Consider the following 12,497-nt stretch of genomic DNA (forward strand, 5'->3'; position numbering starts at 1 on the left):
GTGGAAGTGAGAGCAACGAGACAATCGACACAGCAGCTCCTCGTCCCTCCCCTGCCCCGGCTGCATGGGATGGTCAGCCGTTGTGCCGAACTCACTCCCATTTCTTTTGGTGTGTGCGAACGCGCCATCGTACATGTAAGGGTGCATAGACAGTAAAGCAGGTGTAAGGCGCGTGCTGGAACAAGGGCGGGAGGGAGCTTCGCCGGCGACCATCACCGACACCCGCCGCTGCTGGGGAAGCGCCAGTGTCCGTGCAGGCGGCTGTCTCTTCGCCTCTCGTCGTCAAGTCGCCGGTGCTTTCCCCTCCCCCAATGCCGGTCTACCTGTATGCCTCTTCTTTCGGGTGTACGCCATATTACAACACTCACCACCAGCACCCCATCTACTCTCCCTCCCCTCCCCGCCCTTCTCTCTCTCTCTGCTCTCCACGCGCTCACCTTTGTGCTGCTTCTATGCATGCGCATTGGCCAGAGACACACTCACGAACACAGACAACTAAAGGGGGGAGGAAAAGGCGGCAGATCGCCCACTGCTCTCTGAACGGCTTGATTGAAGTATCAGTAGCGTGAAGATACCGGCGAGGATCCGTTTGGGGAGGAGAGGTAGGTCGGCCTCGGCGTGCCTACGCGAGCTCTTTTTTTTTTTGGCGGCACTGTAACAGAATTTCGGCTGCTGTTCCTGTTGTCGCCCCTCTGCACCGTCTCCCCATCCACTGTTTCTCTGCTGCTGCTTTGCCCTTCTGCTTATGTATACACACATATATATGTATATATGTGTGTATGTAAAAATTGAATCGGAGCGAGACGGAGAGCGAGGAGTGCACAGCGCAGCCTGTGGCCCTTATGGCGTCTGCTTGGCCCTCGAAGCGGCCACCCTTTGGTGCTCTCGAGGAGGACGACTGCTTTGCGGTGCGCAGGACACCGCTCACTACCGCTGAGGATGGAAGCCGACCGCCTCGAGTAGAACGTGTGATCTACGCAAAGTTACCTTGCAAGTGGGCCCCCGGTCCCCCGATCGCTACCTTATCATCGAAGCAGCTGCATGCGGCTGCGCAAGCGACTGCTGTTGCAGACAACCACGCACCGGGAGTAGCCCCTCCTCCTCCAGCAGCGGCGTCACCGCGGCCTCCTCAGTCGACTTCCTCACGCACTGCTTCTGTGAAGGAGAAGGGTGACTCACCCTTTCAGGCAGCGCAGCAGCTCCTCTTCTCCTCCGGGGCGTCTCTGCTCCATTACGCGAATCCGTCCCTTTACCTCCCTGTGCGCAGCGGCGCAGACTCGGACGGAGTTGGCGATGGCGCGAGCACCAGCTGTGTCGCAGAACTGAGTGAGGAGGGCCAGAGTAACTTGTTGTCTTCATCCGTCGCAGCAGCGGCGCTCAAGGAGCGGTATGACGGAGTCGGTGCTACAGCGGGGTCAGGCAGCAGCAGCGCCGGCTCCAACAGCGGTGGTGTAGACTGGAAGAAAATAGAGTGGGTGCGCCAACAATGCCGCTACACGGGCGAGGCTATACTGCAGCCGTCCCCACGGACGGCTCACGAAGGCGAGGCAGCAGCGTGGCGGGAGAGTCCGTCACACGCGACTCATTCTGCGGCCGTCGCTGAACCGCCCCCGCGTCCTGCCCTTGTCCCACTTCGCCTTGGCCCCACCGTCACCCCTGGGACCACGGAGACAGGCGAAAAGTCGGTGGGTGCACGTCTCATGCAATCTCTGCTGTACCCTTTTACGCAGCCCACCTCTTCACCAGCACTCGCGGCCGCAGCGCCGTCCACTGCGGTGGACGACGACGTAGCGCACACTGTTGTTCCGCACGGAGATGGCGTCATGACGTACCTACTCTACTGCAAGCCCAAGAGTGGCGGGTACGGCTACCCGACTGATGGCTCAGGGAGTGAAAGCGCAGGTACTGGTGCGTCGTCCTCGCCCATAGCCCCATTTCTTCCGCCAGATCTCATACCAACTGCCTACTGCCCTCCACTCGCCGCCCTTGGGGCTACTCCCACTGAGGCTAGTCTTGCCTCCCCAGACGCCACAGCAGCGCCTCCGACGCCGCAACTCTTGTTGCTGTCGCTGATTGTGTACGAGGGCGCCTTTGTACGCGGTCGACGTCATGGGCGAGGTCGTCTCACCGCATACGGGCGACTGGTGCTGGAGTGCACCTGGTCAGAAGACACGCCGTGCCTGTCAGTGCCGTGGCCCATATCGCCGGCGGTGACGCCAGTGGCGCTGCCAGCGCCGACGCTTTGGAACGTGGACGCTCACGTGTGGACACCAGCGGCCGCAAAACCAGCCCCGTCGCTCGCGTACAACAGTCGGCGAGTGCCACGAACGTGCATCCCAAGCATGGGCGATCCCAAAGTAGATAAAGCACGCCGGCGTTCCTCCTGCGCAACCTTAGGGACGTGGTCGGTAAGGGCCAGTCAGGCGTACATGGGTTCATTGATGCTGGCAACGGTGGCAAGCAAGAGGCTGCTTGCCAAGATGGAGGCATCTATGGGAAGTGCCGGTCCTTTCCCAGTGGAAAAGTTGGCGGTCGACTTGCACGGCACGCGCTACGTTGCTCTTCCAGTTCCCCGCGTTTGGCCCTCGACCGGCGGCGCAGATGTGTGCGACGCCTTCCGCGGGTTGGCCTGGGCGAACCACGTCGTGTTCCTCCCAGATGGATTTGGCGAAGCACATTCTCGAGCAGACAGTGGCCTGTTGCTCTCTGCCACGCGGCCTGCATCGTCTGCACTGATCTTTTCTGCGCATGGTGATCTGTTTCAGCCGCGACTCTGGGTGCCAAAGCCCTCTCCTGCGGGGCCGGACATGTGCACATCGTTTACGTCGTCATCTCCTTGTTTGCAGTACTGCGGCCAGTGGTCGGCCGGCCTCCCACACGGCTTCGGGGCAGCAGCCGAGCGTATCACCGACCCTACCGCTACCTCTCTTGCAGCGTCCGCCTCCACCGCTGGCGCAGGGCCGCCGCAGTACCCCTGGCGCTCGCTCTTTCTCGGGCAGTACGTACACGGGGAGCAGCGTGGGCCAGGAACCTATCACGGCACGCAAGGCAGTGAAGCGACAGAAGTGGTCCTCTGCGGAACGTGGCCGCTTCATCCGCGGAGCCGCACCACTGCCGTCGCTTCGACTGCTGCAACCGCGGTGGCTGCGGCGGCGGTGGCACGCGCCACTCAGGAGCAGAGGACAGCGAACGTCGTGCTGTTGCCCGACTCCAGCGGCGTAACTATTCTACAATCCTCCGACTGCGGAGCGGCAGCTGCTGTCTCCCCCTCACCCCCGCGAACGCTCTCGCCATCGTTCTTCTCGCTACAGGGCGTTTACTGGAGCGACAGCAGCACCGATGGTGGCGGGCATGCCGGATGTTGCGGCAGCAGCAGCGGAGGAGGAGGAGGCTTCTTCTCGATGGCAAAGCTGCGGCAATCTACTTCAGCGCTGAGTGGTATGTGGGAGCCGCTGTTCCGCGTTGTAGACGATGTGGTGGCCAGGCAGCATCCTGCACGCCTCGTCGGCGAAGAAGAGCTTGGTGCTGCAAACAGGGGTGAAAGTGCAGGCAACGAAGCTGCCGCCTCTGGCGCCTCTCCATCACGAAAGATGCTGCTGTGGCGGCGGGCGCGCCAGGTAATGGACAGCCTCATCGCCTCCCCCGAGTGCGTCGCGGCACTCAGCACTTGTCATGTGTGCTTTGCGTTTATGTATGGGACAGATGCGGCTGCTGCAGCCTCAGGAGGACCAACAGCAGCAGCAGCAGATTCGACGCATGTCGCACAGTCTTCAGGGCCGGAAGAAGCGGCGCTGAGGCTGCTGCAGAAACTGGAGAGCGTTACCCCTGTCCCGTCGTCTGCAGCGCTACCCACGGGGTTCCCATGGTACCCGGCCCATTCCTGGTGTGCGATGGCGCATCTGGGGAGCCCTCCAGTCTCCCCGCGCGGCCCGCGGGGAGTCCCCAGCTTTGCCTGCTGCCTTCACTCGGGACTGTCGAATGGTGCGACGCATTGTCAGCCTTCATCTACCACCTCGCGCTTTGGCGTGCCCCAGTCCAGCGGCTGCACCGAAACGACCAGCTTGGAAAGAGGCGCGAAAAGTGCTCCGCGGCGACTTCCGGTGAGCGCCGCCGCCGCCGCCCTTGAGCCGTTCGCTGCGGCACACACCTTCACCCACGCCATGCACGCTGCCGCTGCCCTCGTCTCCTCACTCCGTCTCCGGCTTCTCTCCTGCTTTGCCGCCTATCCAGACCTCTGCGAGGCGGTCATGGGAGACAGGGAGAGCGAGGACCGAATCGCGGAGTACTGCTGGTGCGTCGCCTTTGGCTACGTGGGTCCGGTGCTGGTGAAGAAGGCGACCGCCGTGGCGGTAGCGGACGTGCGCCTCGTGTGGGAGGTGCTCGGGCTCAAGAGCGAAAGGGACGAACAGGAATCAGTGATCGACTACTTTGTGGCCCTACATCGGTGCCGCACGCTGGAAAGAGCGGACGTGGCAGCCATGGAGCGCATCGACGCCTTGGATCGTTGTCACACAGGTGACATGTGCCCGCTCACAGAATGGGCCAGGCGTCTGGGAGAGACGCTGCAGCAGCACACGTCGGCCGCCTCGGCGCCCCTTGTGCATGGCGCGCAAGCCGATGGTGTTTCCAGCGAGCTGCACGATATGTCAGCTCTCCTCTCAGAGCTGCATGCGTTGTTGGGCAATGCAGGCAAAGCCAACCGTCTCGTGAAAGGCTCCGCGGATCACCCGCCCCGGTCGGAGGCGGAAGAAGACGCAGTGATGGCGGCGAAGTTCGCACCGGCGCAGCGGGAAGCGCTGCTTCGCTGGGCTCTTCTCTCGGCAACGGTGGGTCACACCGCGCCCACCTCCTTTGCATCGCGCAGCATGTTAAGGCGGCACCCCTTCGCGTTTCTTCTGGTTGGACATTTTCTGCTCGCTGGCCGGGTCACTCCCGCGTACCCCATACTGGCCGGCGAGAGCAGCGGAGGTCCCTCTCGGCACGACCTTCTGCTCCTTCTAGCGGACATGGGGAGAGCCACGAGGGAGCTGATGCACACGTACCCCTCCATCCGCTCGCGGGCTCTTCTCCCGTCACCGCTTGCGTCGACGCCGACATGGGCAACGTCTGTGGTGTGCCCGCTGGATACGCTAGCGCTTAAGCTCGAGTATGCTCTAAGCCCTTGTGCGGCTGTGCATCTTGGTGCGTCCTCCCGCGTTCATCTCATAAGCGGCGCTGCTGTTCCTCTGGCACCATCCTCGCTGCCCTGCGACACGGCAGGTGCCTCCGCCGAAGCGGCTAGAGGCACAGGGAAGCGCTTCGGCGATGCGCGGAAAACTCGCATCATCCGCCTCGATGTGCAAAGTCTGCCTCGCGAGGCACAGCAGTGGTGCCAGCACGAACTTACACACTGCCTCACCGTGCCACTCTTGGAGGCACGCCTTCAGTGGTACTGGGATCGCCTCACCCCCACTGCTGCTCAGCAAAGCGGTGACAGCCACCACCCCGCCCAAGTCGATGGGGCCGCAGAGCGCCACTACGGCGGTGCACGTCCACCTTCTCCACTGATGCGGTGGATGCTGGCTTGTTTGCAAGGCGTGTGGAGCGGCCCGCTTCGACCGCAGCCGGCGGCGAAACCTTCGAGCGGCATTGCATCATTCGGCACATCCCCTGTGCGGCGCCGCGCATCGCCAACGTCTTCGCAGCCGCCTGGGCAGTCTTGCTTCACGTCAGTTGCGACTCGCTACGCCTGGAAGAAGTTCATCAGCGCAGTCTTCCTCAGCCCTGCAGAAAGAGAGGCGTGGGCATCCGTTCACAGTCCTATCACTGCCGAAGCAGCGCGTGCTCTGTCGCCGATGGACAGCTGCTATGTCACCGCTCTCGCCTATACGCTCGGTGAGGTTGCCGGTATAGAGCTCCAACTCAAAGTACGCTTTCTATTCGAGGACGATGACGATGACGAGAACAGCGCTGATGCTGGCGAGAAGTCTTCCAGCGAGGCAGGCGGCGTCAGCGAGCGTCGTAATGCGGGGGGGGCGCCGGCCTCCTCACTGCCAACCGTGAGCCCCCATCAAGGGCGACGCGATCGCAAGAACATCTTTCTGAGCTCCTCCTCATCATTGTCATCATCATCCTCCATCTCCCTGTCATCGCCGGCAGCGTCTCCGCCGACGCTGTCAAACTGCGCTTCAGGCAATGGCGCGCAGCGCGCGGCCTCGGGTGCGCATGGCGGCGGTAGCAGTAGCAGCAGTAGTACCAACGGTGGCGGTGGCAGTTGCTCTTCCGGTGAAGGGGCTGCAACAGCCTCAACGCAGTCGTCGGTCTCGACGTGCCAGCGCCGCGCGGCCTCGCAGCAGACGTCGAGCCTCGCATCCGCGCAGGAGTCACCGCGTGAGAAACCACTCAGAGGTAATGAGCGGGCGCGGAGTCAGGCAGCGGTTACTGCCGGCTCTACTGTAACGCCGCTGATGGGTGGTCTCGTGGGAAAAGAGTGGGAGTTGACGCTAGTGCTTCCACGCGGTAGTGATGACAGTGGGCAGCCACAGGCGACCGCGCCAGCCCGCCACGCCTTCTTCTCCACGCTTACATGGGAGGTGATGGAGAAGGTGTGCTCTTCTGTTTGCCATCGGCTGCAAGTGACGGCCCATCCGGGCGATGCTGCCGAGAGCGAGAAGCACAAGAAGGCAAAGCCAGCGAAAGCCAAACAGTAGCGAGGAAGGAAGAAAGGAATGCTGATGGGGAGAGGAGGCGCGTGAGTAGGTGACGCACAGCCCTCATCACGTGCGCCTCGTCTGGAAAGAGGCATCGAGAAATGCCCTGCCCCTTTCTTCTTCACCCAACCCTCTCCTCCGCCTCTGCTTTCTTGTAGGAAGTGGAAGGTGTGTGATCGCGGACGCGGAGCTGCAAGTCTACCTGTTCTCGCATATAGCACGCGCACACATATACGCACAGTGTGTGTGTGTGAGAGAGATGCGCCTTTTCTTTCTCAGTGTTACCAATCTGCTGGCTACCTGTGCGTGTGTATGTGTGGTGTGGTGTATATAGGTGGAGGGCAGAGGCACAAGGTTGGCAGCATTTATTATTTTTTGTTGTTGCTCGCTTCTCTCTCCTCTTCTCGAGGAGCGAAAAAGGCCGACTGTCCCTCAAGCGCGCACTCACGTAATTGTCATGGCGCCGCAATACAATGGCTCTATGTCACGCACCCCCGCTGCTTCGCTTTGCCTTTCCTTCCCCTTCCCACCCACTCACCCCCCTGTCTCTCCCTCTTCCATCTGCCTCCAACACACTACTCTCGCCCCCCCTCTCCCTCTACTTTTTGGCATCGAATGCGCTCTGTTTAGTTTTTGTAGCGCAATACCTGGCCCTCTCCCAATTCAGACGCGCCCACGTGCACAGACCCCTCCCCTTCCTCACACATACATACACACTCACACGTGCACCCCTCTCTCTCTGTTGGCAATAATCACCTGCTGACGCACGAATAGCACCTCCAGCGACAAAGAGTGTGCCTCACCGACATCCTCTCTCTCTCCCCCTCCCTCCCTCCCTCTCCGGCGGTGGTTACACTCACGTGAGTGCGTGGGCGTGACTGCGTGTTCTGGTGCTTGCACTTCTCAGCGCGTGCCGGTGTATGTGCTTCTTCCCACCCCCACCCCATTCGCAGCTGTCGCCTCGCCCCTTCCCCCTCTCCGCTCTCACCTCTTCTCCCTTAATCGATAAAGTGACCGACCCCTCCCACTCTGAATCCAACGATGGATACGACGACAGACAGCAGCACCCTTGGCGCCGCTTCCGCGCGGATGTGGCGGGCCACCAACGAGAAAAGTACGGCCGCAGCGTTCAAAGGAGATGGCGACACAACCAGCCTGCGCGAGGCTCTCGAAGCATCAGACGAGGACACGACGAACCCCTATGACGGGCCGCGAGAGGAGCAGCAAAGTCGGTCCGAGTCGGGCGGCAGCAGTACTACCTCAGTGGGTGGCTACCGCTCTGGGTCGCGCTCGGAGACTGGCCCCTCGGCTGATGCCGCAGCTGCCACGATCACGGGTGGTAAAAGCGCGTTGAGCGATGAGGCAGGGAGCTCTGCGGAAGTTACGAAGCGCCCGACCTACTCGTACCAAGCAACCCAAACCTCCTTGAAAGTGGTCACGCTGACAAGGAACACTGTCGCCCAGGAACCGGGCCCGCCTACGTCTGCAAACACGAGTGCCGCCTTCCCTGAAGAGGTTTCGAAGGTTGTGGAGCTGTCCACGCCGACGCCGCCGCGCAGCAACTTCGTCGGCGGCCCCGGCGGCCCTCATCGCTCCGGCCCCGGCGGCGCGGGGGCGCGCACACCAGGCTCTCCTCTCCCCTCCGCCCCGCAGGCGGACACTACAAGCGCCCTATACGCTCTCTCCGACAGTTATGCGATTCCGCATAGCGCCGCCGTCAACGCGCCGTCGTTCTCGGTGCCCTACCCACCGAGCATCAGAACCGGCGTAGGAGCCGCTGCTACTTACACGTCGCAGCAGGCGACCTACCAAACGGTCACAAGCGAAATTAGCGCTCGTACAGTGGGCCCGGGCACTGCTGCGGTTGGTTCTGGTGTCATTTCCAGCGCTGGCCCCTCTTGGCAGAGGAACGACGACGACGAGCCCGCACAGCGGAAGCGTCGCTGGGCCGGTGCCGCGAATGCCGGCGGGAACCAGCCGCGCCGCGCCCGTCGCATCCGCATACAGGACGAAGTAGTGGTGGGGAACGAGGAACGCTCTGACGAGGAGGCCGAGGGATCGCATGAGACGCACACGAGCAGCAGCTACTCGGACGAGGAAAGCAGCTACAGTTACAGCTACAGTGAAGAGGACTACGAGTACTACGAGGAGTTCTACGAGGAGGAGGTTGAGGAGGATGAAGAAGACGAGGAGGAGCCGCACATTGATTTGATTGAGGGCGCCACCGACGGTCACACCCTGCACGATATCCTCTACGGTACGCCGAAGGCTGGTGGGGGCGCCAACCGAGGCTACAGCAGAGAGCTCCGCGAGTCCACGCAGCCAGACGATCCCTTCCCCACCGCCTCAAAGGGTAAGAAAGACCCCCGCGACAGCGGCCATGCCCATCCCCGTTGCATCGGCGAGGGAAAGCGCTCACGACCCGCATCTGACCTTTCGCCGGAGGCTGCAGAGGAGGCGGCGGCGATGCACCGTCGTTCTGCGACGCCGGAACGCGTGAAGGAGCGTCAGCGCCACCGCGACAAGTCAGCCAAGGCCCACGAGCGAGCGGACAACAAGGATGGCGAGAGTGGGCACAGCGCCGTTGCCGATGCTGGCAAGAAGCACAAGAAGAGCGGCTACGAGCACGGTGAGCCCTACACGGAGGGCACCTTCAAAGGCAGGAACACGAAGAAGAGCAAGAAGGCGGGCGGTCATTACGGGGTCAAGGAGGACCTTGATGAAATGGAGATGAACCGGGACGACTCGGATCGTGAAAGCAGCGAGGCGTCTCATGAGCCGATCACGAGCGCTGCACGGGCTGGCAAGGGCGACCGGGCAGCGTCCTACTACTCGAGCACCAGCGACTCCACAGATATCGATGATGCCTTCACCGCTCGCTCCGGGAGTCACGCGCGCCACCGTGGGCATCGGCCGACCACCAAAGAAGCAAAGGGCCGTCACCGCCGCCACCGCAACGGGGCTGAGGGTGCGGGAGAGGCGACGTCGACCAGGAAGCTTCTCCCGAAGGATGGTGGCAAAGTCTGGCAAGCAGAGGATCCTGCCGGCGTGCCGTCGCGGCAGAAGCGCGCTGGTGCCGATTCCAAGGCTTCAGAGAAGGCTGCGGGCAGCGCTGAGCCTGACGACGGAACAGACTCGTCAGAAGATGACGCGGAGTGGGAGGATGGCAAGCCAGGGACGAAGAGGGGCCGCCTCTCCAGTGACGATGACCGCTCCCCCAAAAGGGACGATGAAGACGCCACGAACAAAGAGAAGAAGAGCGGCCTCCTGATCAAGTGTGCCTGCTGCTCGAAGGAAAGTGCCAACAGCACCATGGACAGGAAGAAGACGGGGGAGGAGGGTGGCAGCGTCCTCAGCGAGGATGATCGCGCTTCCAAGAGGGATGGCAGAGGCGCCAAGGACAAGAAGAAGGGCGGCGTCCTCAGAAAAAGTTCCTGCTGCTCGGCGAAGGCGGACGACACCAAGGACAAGGGCAAGAAGAAGGACAAGGAGCGTGGCAGAGACCACAAGGACAAGAAAAAGGGCGGCGTCCTCAGAAAAAGTTCCTGCTGCTCGGCGAAGGCGGACGACACCAAGGACAAGGGCAAGAAGAAGGACAAGGAGCGTGGCAGAGACCACAAGGACAAGAAAAAGGGCGGCGTCCTCAGAAAAAGTTCCTGCTGCTCGGCGAAGGCGGACGACACCAAGGACAAGGGCAAGAAGAAGGACAAGGAGCGTGGCAGAGACCACAAGGACAAGAAAAAGGGCGGCGTCCTGATCAAGTGCGCCTGCTGCTCGAAGGAGGACGACGCGAAGGCCAAGGACAAATCCAAGGGTGGCCTCCTCATCAAGTGCGCCTGCTGCTCGAAGGAGGGCCCGAGCGATGTCAAGGACAAGAAAAAGAAAAAGGGCGGCTTCTGCAGCCGACTCCGCTCCTTCTTCTGTATGTGCAGAGGCAAGAAGAGCGCCAAGGATCAGGTGGCAGACAAGGACAAGCACGACGACGAACGCAGGGAGGCTGACACCTCCTCAACGGAGGAAGTGGAAGGTATGAGCTCCGACGAAACGTCCCTCTCCACGAGTCGCACCTCGTCTCTGCAGAAGAGCCGCTCAGCATCCCCCGCCACGGATTCAGTAGACCGCCAGCCCAGCAACCGCCAGACGAACCGGAAGAGGCGCAAGACGGACGAGGTATCGAGACCTTCCAAGCCACGGCAGGCAAAACCTCAGGTGGAAGAAATGGACGCCACCACTGACCCCTCGGTGCCTGTATCCCCGGCTTCGTCGGCATCGACGAGAGAGAAGAAAGGCCGCCTCGGGGACGAAGCAAGTGCGCCGGTGAGCAAGAAGGCAGCGCGTCAACCAACCCCGCGGCCCACGCCACGCTCGACTCGCCAGGCTCGCCGTCCGCACAGCCGCACGGAGTCCACAGGGGCGCATAGAGGTTCCGTTACACGGTCAGCTGATGACTCGCGCGCCCGTGGAAAGCCGGAGGACGCCAGTGTTTCGACTCCTTCGGGCGTGAAGGGTGTGGGTGAAAACCACGAGCCGAGCGAATCCAAGTCAGCTCAGACACCGCAACAGCACCCCAGCCGCCGCCACCGCCACCGTCAAACACGAGTTGCCGAGCATCCGAAGAAGCGAAGCAGAGAGAGCCGGCAGCGCAAGGAGGAGGAGTAGGAGGAGGTGCCGTCACATCGGCGGCGCCCCCTGGAACGTGAGCATCGCTGGCCTCGATGTTCATTTTTGGAGGCGAGTCCGCTCTCCCCTCCCCCTCTCCCTCCCTCCTTCCCTCTTCTCCGTTTACTTGTTCGTTTCTCACTCTCGTCTTCTCGCCCGCGGTCAAAGGAGTGGAGGAAATCGCGGGAGGCGGGCACGGGGGAGGGGGGAGCGGGGGAAGCGCTTCCTTCTCGTGCGTGCATACGTATGCCATCTCCTCCCCCCCGCTGCGCGATGTATCCTCCTGCTCCTCTCTTCTCCGTTCCTCCTCTCCCCTCCGTCTGTGATCTGCTTGCTTGGCGCACGTCTGACTTTGGTGTCCTGCAGTGCTGTCTGCGCCCTCTCCGCTTCCAGGCCTTGTTGCCCTCTCTCTCCCTCTTCCTCTGTGTGTGTGTGTGTCTGTGTGTCTTCTGCCTGTGCCACGTGTCTGCGGAGTGTGGAGGGAGACGCATGTGCGTGGTGGGGGGGCGGTGTGGTATGTGCGGGAGGGGCGATTCGTATTGTGTTGTCCGAGCAGATCCACCTCCGCAGCACCATCGTTTTCTTCCGCACCCCTCCCTCCATCAAAGAAAGCCAAGCGGGAAGGGCAGGAACGAGAGAGGCGGACACATGGTAGAGGGGAGCATATCCTCGGCCACTGCCAGCGGTGTCTCTGGTCCATAACGGGCGCCTTTATTGTCGCCCGGTCTCTGCTTCTGTGAGAGTGCCCTCTCCCTCTCGCAAGCTCTTGTTTTTTTTCGCGCCAGCACGCCTATACACGCCGCGTTCTTTTTTCTTTTCCGTCGGTGTTCATGTCATTCCTGTCGCGCGTCGATTGTTGGTGCCGTTCACTCGTATTAGACTTCCCCCCACTCTCTCTCTCTCCCTCTCCCTCTCCCTCTCCATCCGCGTCGCGCGCTTCCCTCTGCCCACCTCTTCCGCATTTCCTTTCGCGGTGTTGAGAAGGATACACCTGTGCATTGTCATTTTATAAAGAAGCAAAGGGAGAAGACTTTGCTGTGTAGTGTACCAGCGCTCGCAGGCGCAGCTCACGCGTGTGCTCCGCATGGCTATATTTGGCTCGCTTCTTCCCTCTCCCCCTCTTTTCCTGTACCTGTCGCGTCCTCGCAC

General features: G+C 61.9%; 2 protein-coding genes across 2 annotated transcripts; both read left to right on the forward strand.

Annotated features, from left to right (window-relative positions):
- Positions 1–842: 842 nt before the first annotated feature.
- Positions 843–6,689, forward strand: LSCM1_06453 (uncharacterized protein; the record flags this gene model as incomplete). The annotated part of the gene is made up of 1 exon (XM_067323881.1): positions 843–6,689. The coding sequence occupies one exon, from the start codon at positions 843–845 to the stop codon at positions 6,687–6,689; it is 5,847 nt and encodes a 1,948-aa protein (XP_067179195.1).
- Positions 6,690–7,730: 1,041 nt separating this feature from the next.
- On the forward strand, positions 7,731–11,348 carry LSCM1_06454 (uncharacterized protein; the record flags this gene model as incomplete). The annotated part of the gene is made up of 1 exon (XM_067323882.1): positions 7,731–11,348. One exon carries the CDS (start codon positions 7,731–7,733, stop codon positions 11,346–11,348), a length of 3,618 nt encoding a protein of 1,205 aa, XP_067179196.1.
- Between the last annotated feature and the right edge of the window lie 1,149 nt (positions 11,349–12,497).

The sequence above is a fragment of the Leishmania martiniquensis genome, chromosome 20 (assembly GCF_017916325.1).
Source record: "Leishmania martiniquensis isolate LSCM1 chromosome 20, whole genome shotgun sequence".
Lineage (NCBI taxonomy): Eukaryota > Euglenozoa > Kinetoplastea > Trypanosomatida > Trypanosomatidae > Leishmania > Leishmania martiniquensis.